This window comes from Xenopus laevis, chromosome 5L (assembly GCF_017654675.1).
Source record: "Xenopus laevis strain J_2021 chromosome 5L, Xenopus_laevis_v10.1, whole genome shotgun sequence".
In the NCBI taxonomy this organism is placed as follows: Eukaryota; Metazoa; Chordata; class Amphibia; order Anura; family Pipidae; genus Xenopus; species Xenopus laevis.
The window spans coordinates 31,597,574-31,610,250 of record NC_054379.1 but is presented as its reverse complement, the minus strand read 5'-3'; the positions used below and the strand labels follow the sequence as shown (position 1 = coordinate 31,610,250).

General features: G+C 34.9%; 1 protein-coding gene across 2 annotated transcripts in view; it reads right to left on the bottom strand.

Moving 5' to 3' along the window:
* Positions 1 to 12,677, bottom strand: part of wdpcp.L (WD repeat containing planar cell polarity effector L homeolog) — a 135,152-nt gene that overhangs the window by 44,997 nt on the left and 77,478 nt on the right. For both annotated transcript variants that reach the window (XM_018262132.2, XM_018262134.2), the window contains 3 exons: positions 8,044 to 8,653; positions 3,483 to 3,671; positions 128 to 251 (listed from right to left, as the gene is read on the bottom strand). In XM_018262132.2, coding sequence (XP_018117621.1) covers positions 128 to 251; positions 3,483 to 3,671; positions 8,044 to 8,653 — 923 coding nt within the window. The remainder of the gene's footprint in view (positions 1 to 127; positions 252 to 3,482; positions 3,672 to 8,043; positions 8,654 to 12,677) is intronic.

The window sequence follows — 12,677 nt, the reverse complement described above, 5'->3', positions numbered from 1 at the left end:
TGTATAGAGCGCAGCAAAAACGTAGATCAATGAGAAGAATATCTTAAAAAAAAGTTTATTTTCAAAGAAATTATTAAATAGATCTCAATCTTAATTATGACATAATTCTGTACAATAATTTTGTCACCTTAGCAAATGGTGAAAGAACCTCCTTGCATATCGACTTATTGGATCTCTGTATTGCAGTACTATGGTATCCAGAAGCGGTCTTGTTGGGGAATAGAAAGTTCCAAGGCTTGCTTCTAGCTGAGCTGTGGATTTCAAACATGCAAATTTCAGAATTACATAGGAGATACAACCATCACTTGTCAAATTTTCCCACATACTGACAATTAAAATATGAACAAAATATGCTGTAGGAGACTAATGTGGTAATATGTATTATTTTCATATAAGGGCCAAATCATACAGTAGTAACAACAAAGATTAGTCTAAGGGCTATGGCATGGGGGTGCCGTCCAGCTTGAGGAATGCAAGATCACATTCAGCACCATATTTATACAACCCGATTTGCATACATGGCTAATTATATTACTGAAATGTTTTGAATTAATCAAGCCTCAGGAATGCAGCCCTTCATTTTAATCAACTGTAAGCTCTATAACCATTGTTATTTTTAAACTTCTTGTCTTTGGAACTTTCTTTTAAAATAAATCCTAAATGTTGTTTCTATTTAAAAACAAGCAAACAAAAAACAAACAGTATCATCTTTATTACGGCATTTTCTTTCTTTTCCTGATCCATTCAGAGATCGGGTGTGAGGTTGATCTTAGCAGCAGTGAGCAAAATTTACAGATATCTGTAGATTGTTTTAACCCACTCAGTGTAGAGCATATTTAGCACAAAATGTAATCCAAAATCTCATGGAAAGATGAAGAATTCTATACCATTTCTGAAATAATCAAGTTACTCTTTAGTATGCCCTACTCGGCAATCTGTTCTTTTCTAAAAAAAAGTGGAGTTAGCACTAACATATTATTGGTATACCAATATATATTATTGGTATACGTCTCTTTGCTTAGGAGTAGAGCATATAGATATCTTTTAACTTCCTTGAGACACCATTTGTTCTTGTTCTTTTCAGACAACGTTCTATCGTGATATGTATTGATAAGTGAAAAAGTGTAGCACTCAGCAGGTCTTTTGAAAATTAAATAAAGATGTTTTATTAAGTGCCCAACATTTTGGTCACTTACTGTGACTTTTGTAATGGGAAAACACACTGAAAAGTGATACATATTGATATAGGTTCCAGGAACCCCTAAATCTTTCACTTGAACATAAAGGTACATCCATTTTTTACTTCTCAGTTGCCTTAGTAATTGAAATGTTTAGGATATATATAGCATTCTTTTAAACTAAACCTTGTTCTGTAGTCAATTATGTATTTTAAAAATAACATGTTTATTGAAGCAGCCCATAGATCCTCTTTGGTCATTTGTCCATTACAAATGAATTGCCAAGAAACAAAGTAGAATGGCCAATCACAGCTCTGCCTTTAAAATAGTAATGATATATTACAGTTCCTTAACAGGTTCCACTAGCTGCTGATTGGCTGTCATTCTACAGTGCAAGGTGTTGAGAGTTGTAGACTACTTTTTATATATTTTTTAAAATATATTATATATTTTGATAGTTTTATATGTAAGGCCAGATATTTACTAACTTTCAACATCATGTTTTGTTGCAATTCATGTAAGCCTCTCAATCCCCTTTAGTAGACTGGGAAAATCAAGGCTTGAATTTGCGCTAGGCAGCAGAAGCATGATCTAAAACTTTACAGGTGAATTACCGAATTTCCATTATAGTGTTATTCGATTACTCAGTGAACAATTGCAAGACACTTGGAGGGAGGCAATGGGGGGAAGGAAGGAGATGGACCAGTTTAATTACAGATTTCCCATTATAGCATTAGTAGGTTACTCAGCTAAAAATTGCAAAAGACGGCAGCTAAAAATGACTAAATTGCTGTTGTATTTTGTGTCTGTTACAAGAACTTTGTATATATTCAAATGTCCTAGGGCATGAAATGTGTCAGAAGTATTTAACTGTAAATAAAGATTTGTATTTGTACCAAGGTATGACAAAAAACTTTATGTTACAATGCTGCATGAATTTTGGATGCCAAAAACATATGTCTGGTCAAGACAAGTTTTTTAAGTCTGGTTTCATAAATTATACATTACTTATGGAAATCTCTAATCATTTAACACATGATCTGCATGCAGTAGTTATCTGAACCTTTATTTCTAATTTCCAATATAAAACACATCTGAGATGTATAAATGTATTTTTTTTTTTAATGATTAAAACGTAAGTTTGATTAACTTTTCTTTGCTGTATAAAAAGATATAATACTTTCAACTTAGGCTGAAAAAATGTGTTGGAATATAGTGTTCCATAGACATTGCTGTGACAACTTCATTAATTTGTCTGTTGAGTCAAAACATCGGTAATTAGCCTTTACACCATTGTGCAAAGAGAGACGATAAGCTGAACTGTACTATATTTTTTTTCCATGGAACAGCAGTCAATTTAGATTAAAATTGAATAGTATGATAAAAAGGAAGGCTTGCTCCCTTGCCATTGCTGTTTTCTTGACAGCATGTTTTGTATTGCTGAAATGTTTCAACCGACATAGAATACAAGTCACTACTTCCAGAGCTACAGATTCATTAGAAAGCTCAGCTTGAGGCTGGCAATGAAAAGAGAAATCTCAAAAAATAACAGTCACATCCCGATAAATAAAAAGCACTTACTAGGCTCCACTAATAAAAAGAAAACAAATTACCCTGCATTTCAAAATTGTTAGATTTAGATATAATAAATTTGAGATGAGAAACAAATGTGTTTGCATACGAGTCTCCCTCTTAGTACTGTGAAAAGAAAAATAACACAACAAAAAGCTATCATCGGTGTAATAAGGGCCCCATAAGAAGAATGTTTTAGGAAACTCTGTGGGAATTTGAATCTTCTAGTTCACATTCAGATGAACAACTTTTAATGGCACATCTTCTAAAGATGGGCAGATAAAAGTTGCAGATCGGGCCCTTTCAGACTGAATTGGCAGCTTAGTTGCCAGTGTATGGGTCCTGTCAGTGCATATCTTTCAATATATATCTGACCAATGATCAGTCAGATATTTATCAGACAGTTTAAAAATCCAATTGTGACAAGGAATGCATCGACTTGTTGATGCGGTCCTCTTCCAAATGCCTACATTTTTTTTGAAAGATAGAAATAAGGAGGCTTTTAAATTACTGACATATACACAATACATCATATCTACCATCTATTTTCCCACTAGACAGTGATCCGAATTATAAATTTATTGATATATAGGTAGGTTTTAAAAAGCATTTAAAAATCTGTGGAAAAAAACCATAATCTGCTCTTTTTACATAAAAACAACAAAGGAATTTGTATTCTGTCAGTTCTATAAGCAATGCAATTAAATAAATATTAAAAGAAAAAATACAAACCTTCTCTGTCTGGTGTAAGCCTTTGCCTTAGAAGGTGATTCACAATGGCAGTCATTGATGTGAAACACTGATGTCCCATAGTATTCCAGTTCATGCTGCTCAATAAGCCAACAGCTTCATCTACTTCGTCATGGCGAATGTACTGAGAAATAATCTCCATTGCGCCAAGCTGTCCTCTACAAATGGCACCTATAAGTATAAACATTTGATTAAACACATCTTACATTATTTTTTGGAATCACATTTGGCAGAATATCACGTTTTTTGCAAATATTCGGGCATCTACAAAAAAAAAGAAATCAGTTCTCTATGCCAAGTCACAAAATTTTAAGGATTTTGATTTGGTCTGGCTGGACATAAAGGATTAGTCTCAATCTGAATCCTGTACAAATTACTGGTATTAGGCCAAGATATATACAGCTATGGATCAGTTATCCGGAAACCCATTATACAGAAGGCTCGAATTCCGTAATGGCCATCTCCCATAGACTCCATTTTATCCAAATAATCCAGATTTTTAAAAATGATTTCCTTTTTCTCTGTAGTAATAAAATAGTACCTTGTACTTGATCCAAACGAAGATATAATTAATCCTTATTGGAAACAAAACCAACCTATTGGATTTATATAATGTTTACATGATTTTCTAGTAGACTTAAAGTATGAAGATCTAAATTACGGAAAGATCTGTTATCCGGGAAAACCCCAGGTCCCGATCATTTTGGATAACAGGTCCCATACCTGAACTTGGATTCAGTGCACTGATGCCATTTTTTCTATTCTAAACACTATGTTGTGCTTCCCCTAATAATACTTAGGGGTTGATTTAAAAACTGTTGAGATGGCATTTTTTGCCTCAAATCTATCTTGATTGTACTTTTTTTTTTTATTTGAGTTTTCGAAATGTATCATATAAAAAATTCAGATGACATACGTTCCTGCCTTAAACCTGCCAAGATGTGAAAGAGAAGGGTAGCTTCAGCATTCAAGCAAGTTGATGTTCAAGTTCTTTTCTAAGACTCGAAGTCAAGATTTTACATCATATTGAAATTGAACGGAAAACCGTTAACGCCTACTATGACTTTACGGATAACGGTTACCAATTCAAGTCTTTTTCTTGAATAAGCAAGTGACAACGTGAACTCATTCAAAATTGTTTTTCCGCCTTTTATTTTTAAGCTATATAAAAATCTATAAAATTAATAAATCTGCCTAAAAATTACAAATTACATTTTTTTTTTAAAAGGTGGAGCATTATAGCCCAGCTGCTGATGGGGTAGGAATCAACTCTATCAAACCATGTGCAAATTTCAGGGCTCTGAACAGGGAATACATGGTGATGTCATGGTGATATAATAAAATATACTACATTGGGACTGCCAACCTAATTGAGGGATTGAGGGAATCATCACAGCTTTGACACATAGTAACATAAGCAGTCTGTTAACCTCTATAAATGTGGCAGTGTTTATATACTATTATAAATGTTAAATATTCTATTTAACATTTCATTTCACCAATTTAAAGGTTTCGTCAACAACATAAATGTTAGGCCTTCATATACATGTAAATGTGATATAATGTACTGCTACCATGAATAGGGGCAATTAGTTGACCTCCGATCACAGCTATTTTAAGCAGCTATATAACTATTGATGCATATAGCGTCACCTTCCTTTAAATATGTTTGAGGATTAAAAACTTGTAGAGCAGTATTCCCTAAAGCACGTTAGTTATTCTAAAGGCGAATGCATCCCATTTCCTATTAGTGTGCAAAGCTGGTACATATTATTTACAATTCTAAAAACAGATGTTTTGGAAGAGGGCACAATCCCAGAATAATAAAAAACTAAAGTTTACTGTTGGTACTGTACAAAGATTTGTTATAGAATATGTTAGAATTTAAATGAATACAGGCTGTGTAAAATGAGTGAAATAAATGTAAAAGCTTATACACATGCTGAACTTGCATTTATCTGAATACATGTATTTTTTTTGTTTGTTTTGACTATCCATAAAGGTAGCCAGAGAGAATCAATCTGTTAGTTTGAGTCAGTAGCCCAAATGAGCAGATCTGAGAGAAATAGTGTATGAGTTTCAGCACCTCTCCCTTCTGCTCTAACAATGGCGCCCAACACATCTATGATCCAATAGCACTGGACAATAGACACTCAAAACTGTACCCCCAACAATGACATCCATGCCTACAGGTACAGGCAGTATGGTATAAACAGTCAAACTGTATGACTTAATCTGAAGGTCATAAATAAACCACAGACAGACGCATATGGTCTGTTACCTCCAATGGAGAGCCTTGTATTACAAAAATTGTACAAACAAATATTTAAAAAGTCTGTATATCTTCAATCAAAATGGTTTAAAATTACATCTCCTTAATATTCCAAAAGTAAAGAATTTTTTTTTCTCCTTTTAGTTGTTCATGGTACTTGATCTCATAGGCAAGGACCAGAACCACAAACCTTGCAAAATAATAAGGAAGGGATTTATTATTATCAGCTGATGCATCCCCAGAAGTCAATTGATCTCATTAACAAGAAGAGCCTGGCCAGAGCACTGCTTAACCTTGTTAGCGTGACACAAAGGAGACAGTAACCAAAAATCAGTAACGATCCCATAAAGTATATTCTGACTGGCATAATGAATTGAAGAGGAAAAGTCCAGTCTTTAAATACAAGAAACACTTTATCTTAATACAAAAAAATGAATTTTAAAATCTGACAAATCTCAAAGGCTGAGGTGAAACATCTTTTGCTTTAGAAGCTTGACCTCTTTTGTACAGTGCACTTCCAAGCGACTTGTTTTGGAAAAAGAGGTGACAGGCAACTCATGGACTAATTGATTTAAGAACAGTGCCTAGGGAGGCAGTCCAATTAAATTTACAAGATGGCAATTAGCTGGAAGGCCTCTAAATCCCTGCACTGTGAGTATAAGGGCCTGAGTAAGTACACAAATGTGCTGGAGACAGCAACTCATGAGCATTTTCCCCCTCTTTTTCATTTTCTGCTGCGAGTAGTCACAAGGGAAAGCTAAAGAAAAACAAAGCCTATTTTAGCAAAATGCCATCTGTTTAACAGGTAAAGGTAATTAAGAGGGTGTCAAAGTCACACTATTATACAATGAACAGTTTGGTTCAGTGTAATTGGACAGGTAAGAATATTTTGCAGATTCTTTTACAATGCTTTTAATAAATATTCACGCCTTTTGGAGGTTTACACATTTTGGAATTTTTACCATTTGATTTACACAACCAATTTGAGGGTGCTACATATGTTCTTTTAAAATTGTGACACAAAGGTTAAACAAAAATCGTATGCTGACTCCAAAAGTATATTTGGTAGAATCTTTAATGTTTCCATACTACCTTTGCACACTGGAAGCTATTTCAACACATCATTCCAGGAACATATTCTGAATTTGTTCAGTTTAAATGAGACTTTTGCAGCCATGTTAAAATAGGGTCACAGATTGATCAGCTGGGTTGAGAATAGGGTTTTGATTAGCCTTTTGCATTAAATGTTGTAGATATATACTGAATCCTGAATTTTAATTTGGAAATCCAAGCCTTTTTCAACAAGATTCAAATTCTACTAAATCCAAAATCCAGACAGGTATATTGAGGCTGAAAACAGACAAGAGTTTTTGGTATATACACACACACCTTCCATGCTTTGTGTACAAATGTCTAATAGTGGCCAGTGGGGAGGGAGGGTGAATTTTGTCACAGAGGTATCACTTGGATGTAAGGAACCAGAGACATGCAAAAAGAAAACAAAAAACAGTGAGCAGAACACAGCATGTACTCCTACAACTGCTCATCTACAGTATATGTAGTGTAAAGATTGGTCCCCTGTAAAATTTGAAGTATTTCACCTTGCAAAGTTAATCCTTCTCTGCTTGCCTCTAAATTTCTCATTCTCTGGTTCTACATACAAACCTCACTATAAAACTTTGCATTCACTGCTCAAACCCAACATATAGATATGGTATTGATTGATATCATTATAAATATCAAAGGGTATTTTAGAGTAAAATAATTTACCACTAATTTGTCACATTGCACCAGGGATCCACTAAATCCCAAATTTGGCCAGGTTTTTTTCTGGAGAATTTGTCGGATTCCAAATGCCTGACAGAACCAAATACTAACTCTTAAAATTACATGATTTTGGGCTTCAAAATCAAGTAAATTGCTAAATATTAATTCTCCTTCATTGCACTAATTTGCATATACAATCTAGAGTTAGCATACTTGTGAAAGTGGATTCAGTGCATCCCCATACTGCACTAAAAAGACAAAATCAGTCACTAAATTAAAGAAGAAAAAGGTCCTGATAAAGGTTTGGAACTTGCAGCATTAGGAAAAGCTAGTGCCAAAAACAATAATATATATCATCGGTGCTCAAGACTACTTACTGAAGTTTGGTTCTATAATGTGAACGCTAGTGCAAAAGAATTTACTGGTACTCAGAACTTCATATTAAAATTCCACAAATCCAAGAACATGTTACCACAAGTTATTACAAACATCTAAATTACCTACCTAATTTTAACTGCAGAACTCCAATAGGGCCGCCATCGAACCTTAGATAAAGAAGATTATAGATATCTGTCATATCCATGTTTTGTAACAAGGTATGGGGAGCAGCCCAGTGCATCTCAACAAGCGTGCTGGACACATTAAATTGTTTACAGACTTGTATGGTTGAATTAGGTTCAATTTCTTCTGCAAGAATCTGGGCTCTAATTGGTGAAAGTGCCATATCAAAAATCTGCAATTCTCCTTGGCTGCTGGCAACCACAAAAATGGTGCCATTTGGGTGCCATCTTATTAAATCAGGCAGCAAGTCTGCTTGGGCAAGGAGAGTCACTTTGCAATCTGACTCATATAGAATTAATGAAGAATCTTCACATCCGAGAACTAGTTTGTCTTCAGAAGTATTCACAGCGCAGCTTATCACTCTGGATCGTAAAGGAACTCTTGTGACTGAGACACACTGGATCTTGTTTCTAACGCACTCATAGATGAACCTGTCAGCCATAGGTTCTTTGTTTGAGTTTAAGGAGTGCTCCACTGTACAGATTTGATAAGGTTGATTAATGCTAAAGCAAGCATTAAGCAGGTCTCCCTCAGTCCGGATATAGCTTAAAACCTGAAAAAGAATCAATATTGTTTTGTAATTGCTGCAAAGAAGTTTGAATGCTAATACTAAAATAAAAGTTCTTTATTTGGAAGAGAAGCAGATAACAAAATGTTATAAAACTTAAAATGAACTTTAAACAGATTATTATTACCAGAATTCTAAGACAGGTAGCAACTTTAAAAACAAAAAGTTTGCTTTTGGATTATTTATATTTTTAGTTCTGCTGCACTCATGCTTGGAATTTTGTAATAACTAAGGAGTTGATAGACTGAAGAGCCTCATATGTGGTTTGGTGAATACTAGTAGATAAGGTCAGAAATATAGGGGGACTGCTTTGAACGTCAGGGTCAGATTGTAGTTTTAACATGAATGGTATTGGAAACCAATGTTGGGACTGGCAGATGAACAGTGATCAGTAAGTAATATGAACCAATAGCAAAATGTTGTTTAAAGCAGAAGGAAAGTCTAAATGACTAGGGGGTGTCACATGTGCGCCATGAATTATGTGGTAACACCCTCATTGCAACTCACAACATATTTTAAAATGTTAAATAATGAGCACAACTTTACCTTTTGCTATCAGTTTATAAAAGAGCAGTGGTCAGCACCTTGTAGCATTCCCAGTTGCTGTCAGGTTATACATTTGGTATCTAAATACAGGTATGGGACCGGTTATCCAGAATGCTTGGGACCTGGGGTTTTCCGGATAACGGATATTTCCGTAATTTGGATCTTCATACCTACTAGAAAATCATGTAAACATTAAATAAACCCAATAGACTGGTTTTGCTTCCAATAAGGAATAAGTATATCTTAGTTTGGATCAAGTACAAGGTACTGTTTTCTTATAAAAGAGAAAAAGGGAATTATTTTTTAAAATTTGGATTATTTTGATAGAATAGAGTCTATGGGAGATGACCATTCTGTAATTCGGAGCTTTCTGGATAATGAGTTTCCGGATATCGGATCCTATACATGTACTAGAACTCAATCAATCGGATGAAAGTGATTGCATAATGGGCCAGTACTTTGACATAGCTGACCATCTTGAATATACTGCAATATATATATATATATAAAATCCAAAAAGATAAGGTGCACACTGGGATCCTTTGTAAATTTTAAAAAGTACATTTTATTAAATACATGTTAAAAGAGGTCAACGTTTAGGTCTTGTTTTTTAGTAGCTTTTTGCATAAAACATCTTAATATTTCTAATATATTGATATTGGTAGGAGCAGAAGATCTTTATTTCTGTATGTGTGGTGTATAATATATGAGATTCTAGATGGATTGGCCAAGCAATAGTGTAGGCTATGCATAACATAATGAGAGACTAAATTTGAACTTTGTATATATTAAAATACCGTTCATAACATAAGATGCCACCAATTTCCATTACTTTGTGCACATGATAGGGAGAGGTAACCCCAAGGCACTAGGTTTAGGTAGAGGGTGTGATAGTGGATTTGTTAACTGTAATAGATAATTCTGGGAAACATTTTATTAAACATAAAGCTGGAACATGGCTGACAAACTAAATGAGATCTTAAAAAATCTGGGTTAAAGGTCCCCATAGACGCAAAGATTTTAGCGAAGTCCGACCAATCCTTTGAAATTATCATGCGGTTAGTGGGATTCGAACGATCAAACATCTTACGATTTTTCAGCCGACATCTGTCAGGAAATTGATCGGCCAGGTTAAAAAATCTTTGTCGGCCCCAGTGCAATCTATCTACTGTATGTTTGCAGGGCCAAGCAGGCAGCTACCCTTTGTTTTCCTGGCAAATTGGTCTTTTTAATTGATGGACAATTTGTACAATCGTTCCGAGATAATCGTGGTCTCACGATGACGATCGGATCTTTTAAAAATCTCAACATCTATGGCCAGCTTAAGAGTAGAAGAAATAACTATATTGTCACAATATATGTGGTATTGGAAAATGATTAGTTAGTCAAGGAAAGGAGTATGCACAAAATAGCAAGGGGTATAGGACACAGCATAGAAAAAAAAATAGGTAAGAAAGACTTAAAGAACAATTTGAAAGCAAAATGAGGTCAGGACAGTATAATGGATGACAAGAGAGTGGAAATACTGGAGGAGGAGAGGGTGAGCAACAGTTGCTGAGGGATCAAGGAGAAGTAACAGGTAGAATTGGTTTGCTTTGTTCAGTAATATCTTAAGAATTGTATAAAACACTGGAGGGGTACAGTAAGTAGAGAGGAAGAGAACATGTGTGCAAGTTTTTCAGAGTATAGAAATGAGTGCCGTAAAGTACTTTTTTTTTGGATTAGAAGAGGCTGATACTATAGGAAAGCAGTGCACATTTGAAGCTGGGAAAGTTCTGAATGCAATTTGCATCAGTTGTGCTAAAAAAAATATTTCCTTTTTCTCTATAATAATAAAACAGTACCTAAAGTACCTAAAACTGCACCCAGTAAGGTTCATCAGATGTTCATAATAATGCTAAAATATGCCCCATTTTTTGTCTTTTATGAGGTTGCCGCCTCACTCCTATAGATCATGAGCAATAACACCACACAATTGCGTATGTTGATATGCTTTGTCTCTGAACTGTGATACAATGGACAGTATTAGCAGGCTTTTGGCTGACTTGTTGTTCACTGCAAGTATATTTACGCTGGCAGACAAGGGCACAAAACCAACCTTGCCACTTCCTATTAAGTTGAATTTCCTGACAGCAAATCAACACATTTGGGTTTCTGAAAAGCTACTTCTACTTTGTTAAACAAGTAGAGTAAGTGTATTTATGTATATTGGGAATTTCAGTGACTACTCTTGCTAGAACACAAACCTTTCACCCATCCCCCACCCTTTTGGTTAATAAATCAAGATGTAATCTCAGTATTACCTAAGTTTGTTCTGGCCTGCTGCCAGTACTTACATTCAAGCCTCTTCTGCTTTTGCACTTGGTGACAGTTTTTCCATTTCAAAATTTTTATTAGCAGTGCATGCATTGTTACAGCACTGTCTGGCCGAGTTTAAGCAACAAATGACATAAAGTGTGTCCAAATTTATCATTTGGGGCAACAAATAAAGAGTAAGGGGACTTTATGAAAAAAACCTACAGACTTTTATCACCAGACTGGGTCAGAAAGACTAAAATACAAGACAAGATTAAAAGGAAGATTAAGCAATCATGTTCTTATACTGTAAATATACAGTTTACACATTTAGATTTATCAGAGTTTTTTTTTACATTGCCTCCACTTGGTTTTTTAGTTATTTTAATTTTCAAAAAAACAAGATGAACACAATTTCCTTAAACTGCTCAAAATAATTAGATCCTAAAACAGTATTTAATATTCCAAGGCAAATAATCTCCACAAATCCGTAGTGTTGGTTCTATGTTTAAAGGAGAACTAAACCCTAAAAATAAATATGGATAAAAATGCCATATTTTATATACTGAACTTATTGCAGCAGCCTAAAGTTTCAGCTTGTCAATAGCAGCAATGATCCAGGACTTCTAACTTGTCACAGGGGGGTCAACATCTTGGAAAGTGTCTGTGACACTCACATGCTCAGTGGGCTTCGAGCAGCTGTTAAGAAGCTAAGCTTAGGGGTCATCACAAATTATCAAGCTGAAAATGAGGTTGGTCTGTAATATAAGTTGATGCTACAGGACTGATTATTAAATTCTGATGCTAATTGCTCTGGTTTCTGAGCTGCCATGTAGTAATTATCTGTATTAATTACTAGTCAGTCTTATATTGTGAATTTATATTCTATGTGTACTGTATATTGTGAGTGGGTCCCTAAGCTCAGTAAGTGACAGCAGCACAGAGCATGTGCAGTGAATCAGCAGAAAAGAAGATGGGGAGCTACTGGGGCATATTTGGAGACACAGATATTTACTGCTAAAGGGCTGTGGTTGCCTTGGGCTGGTACAGAAGCACAAAACATAATGTACAACACTTCTAGCCTACTTTGTTAGTTTAGCTATAGTTCTCCTTTAAAGGAAGGTTTAAGGGCTTCTGCATAGTCTGTGTCACCACACCTTATCCGGAA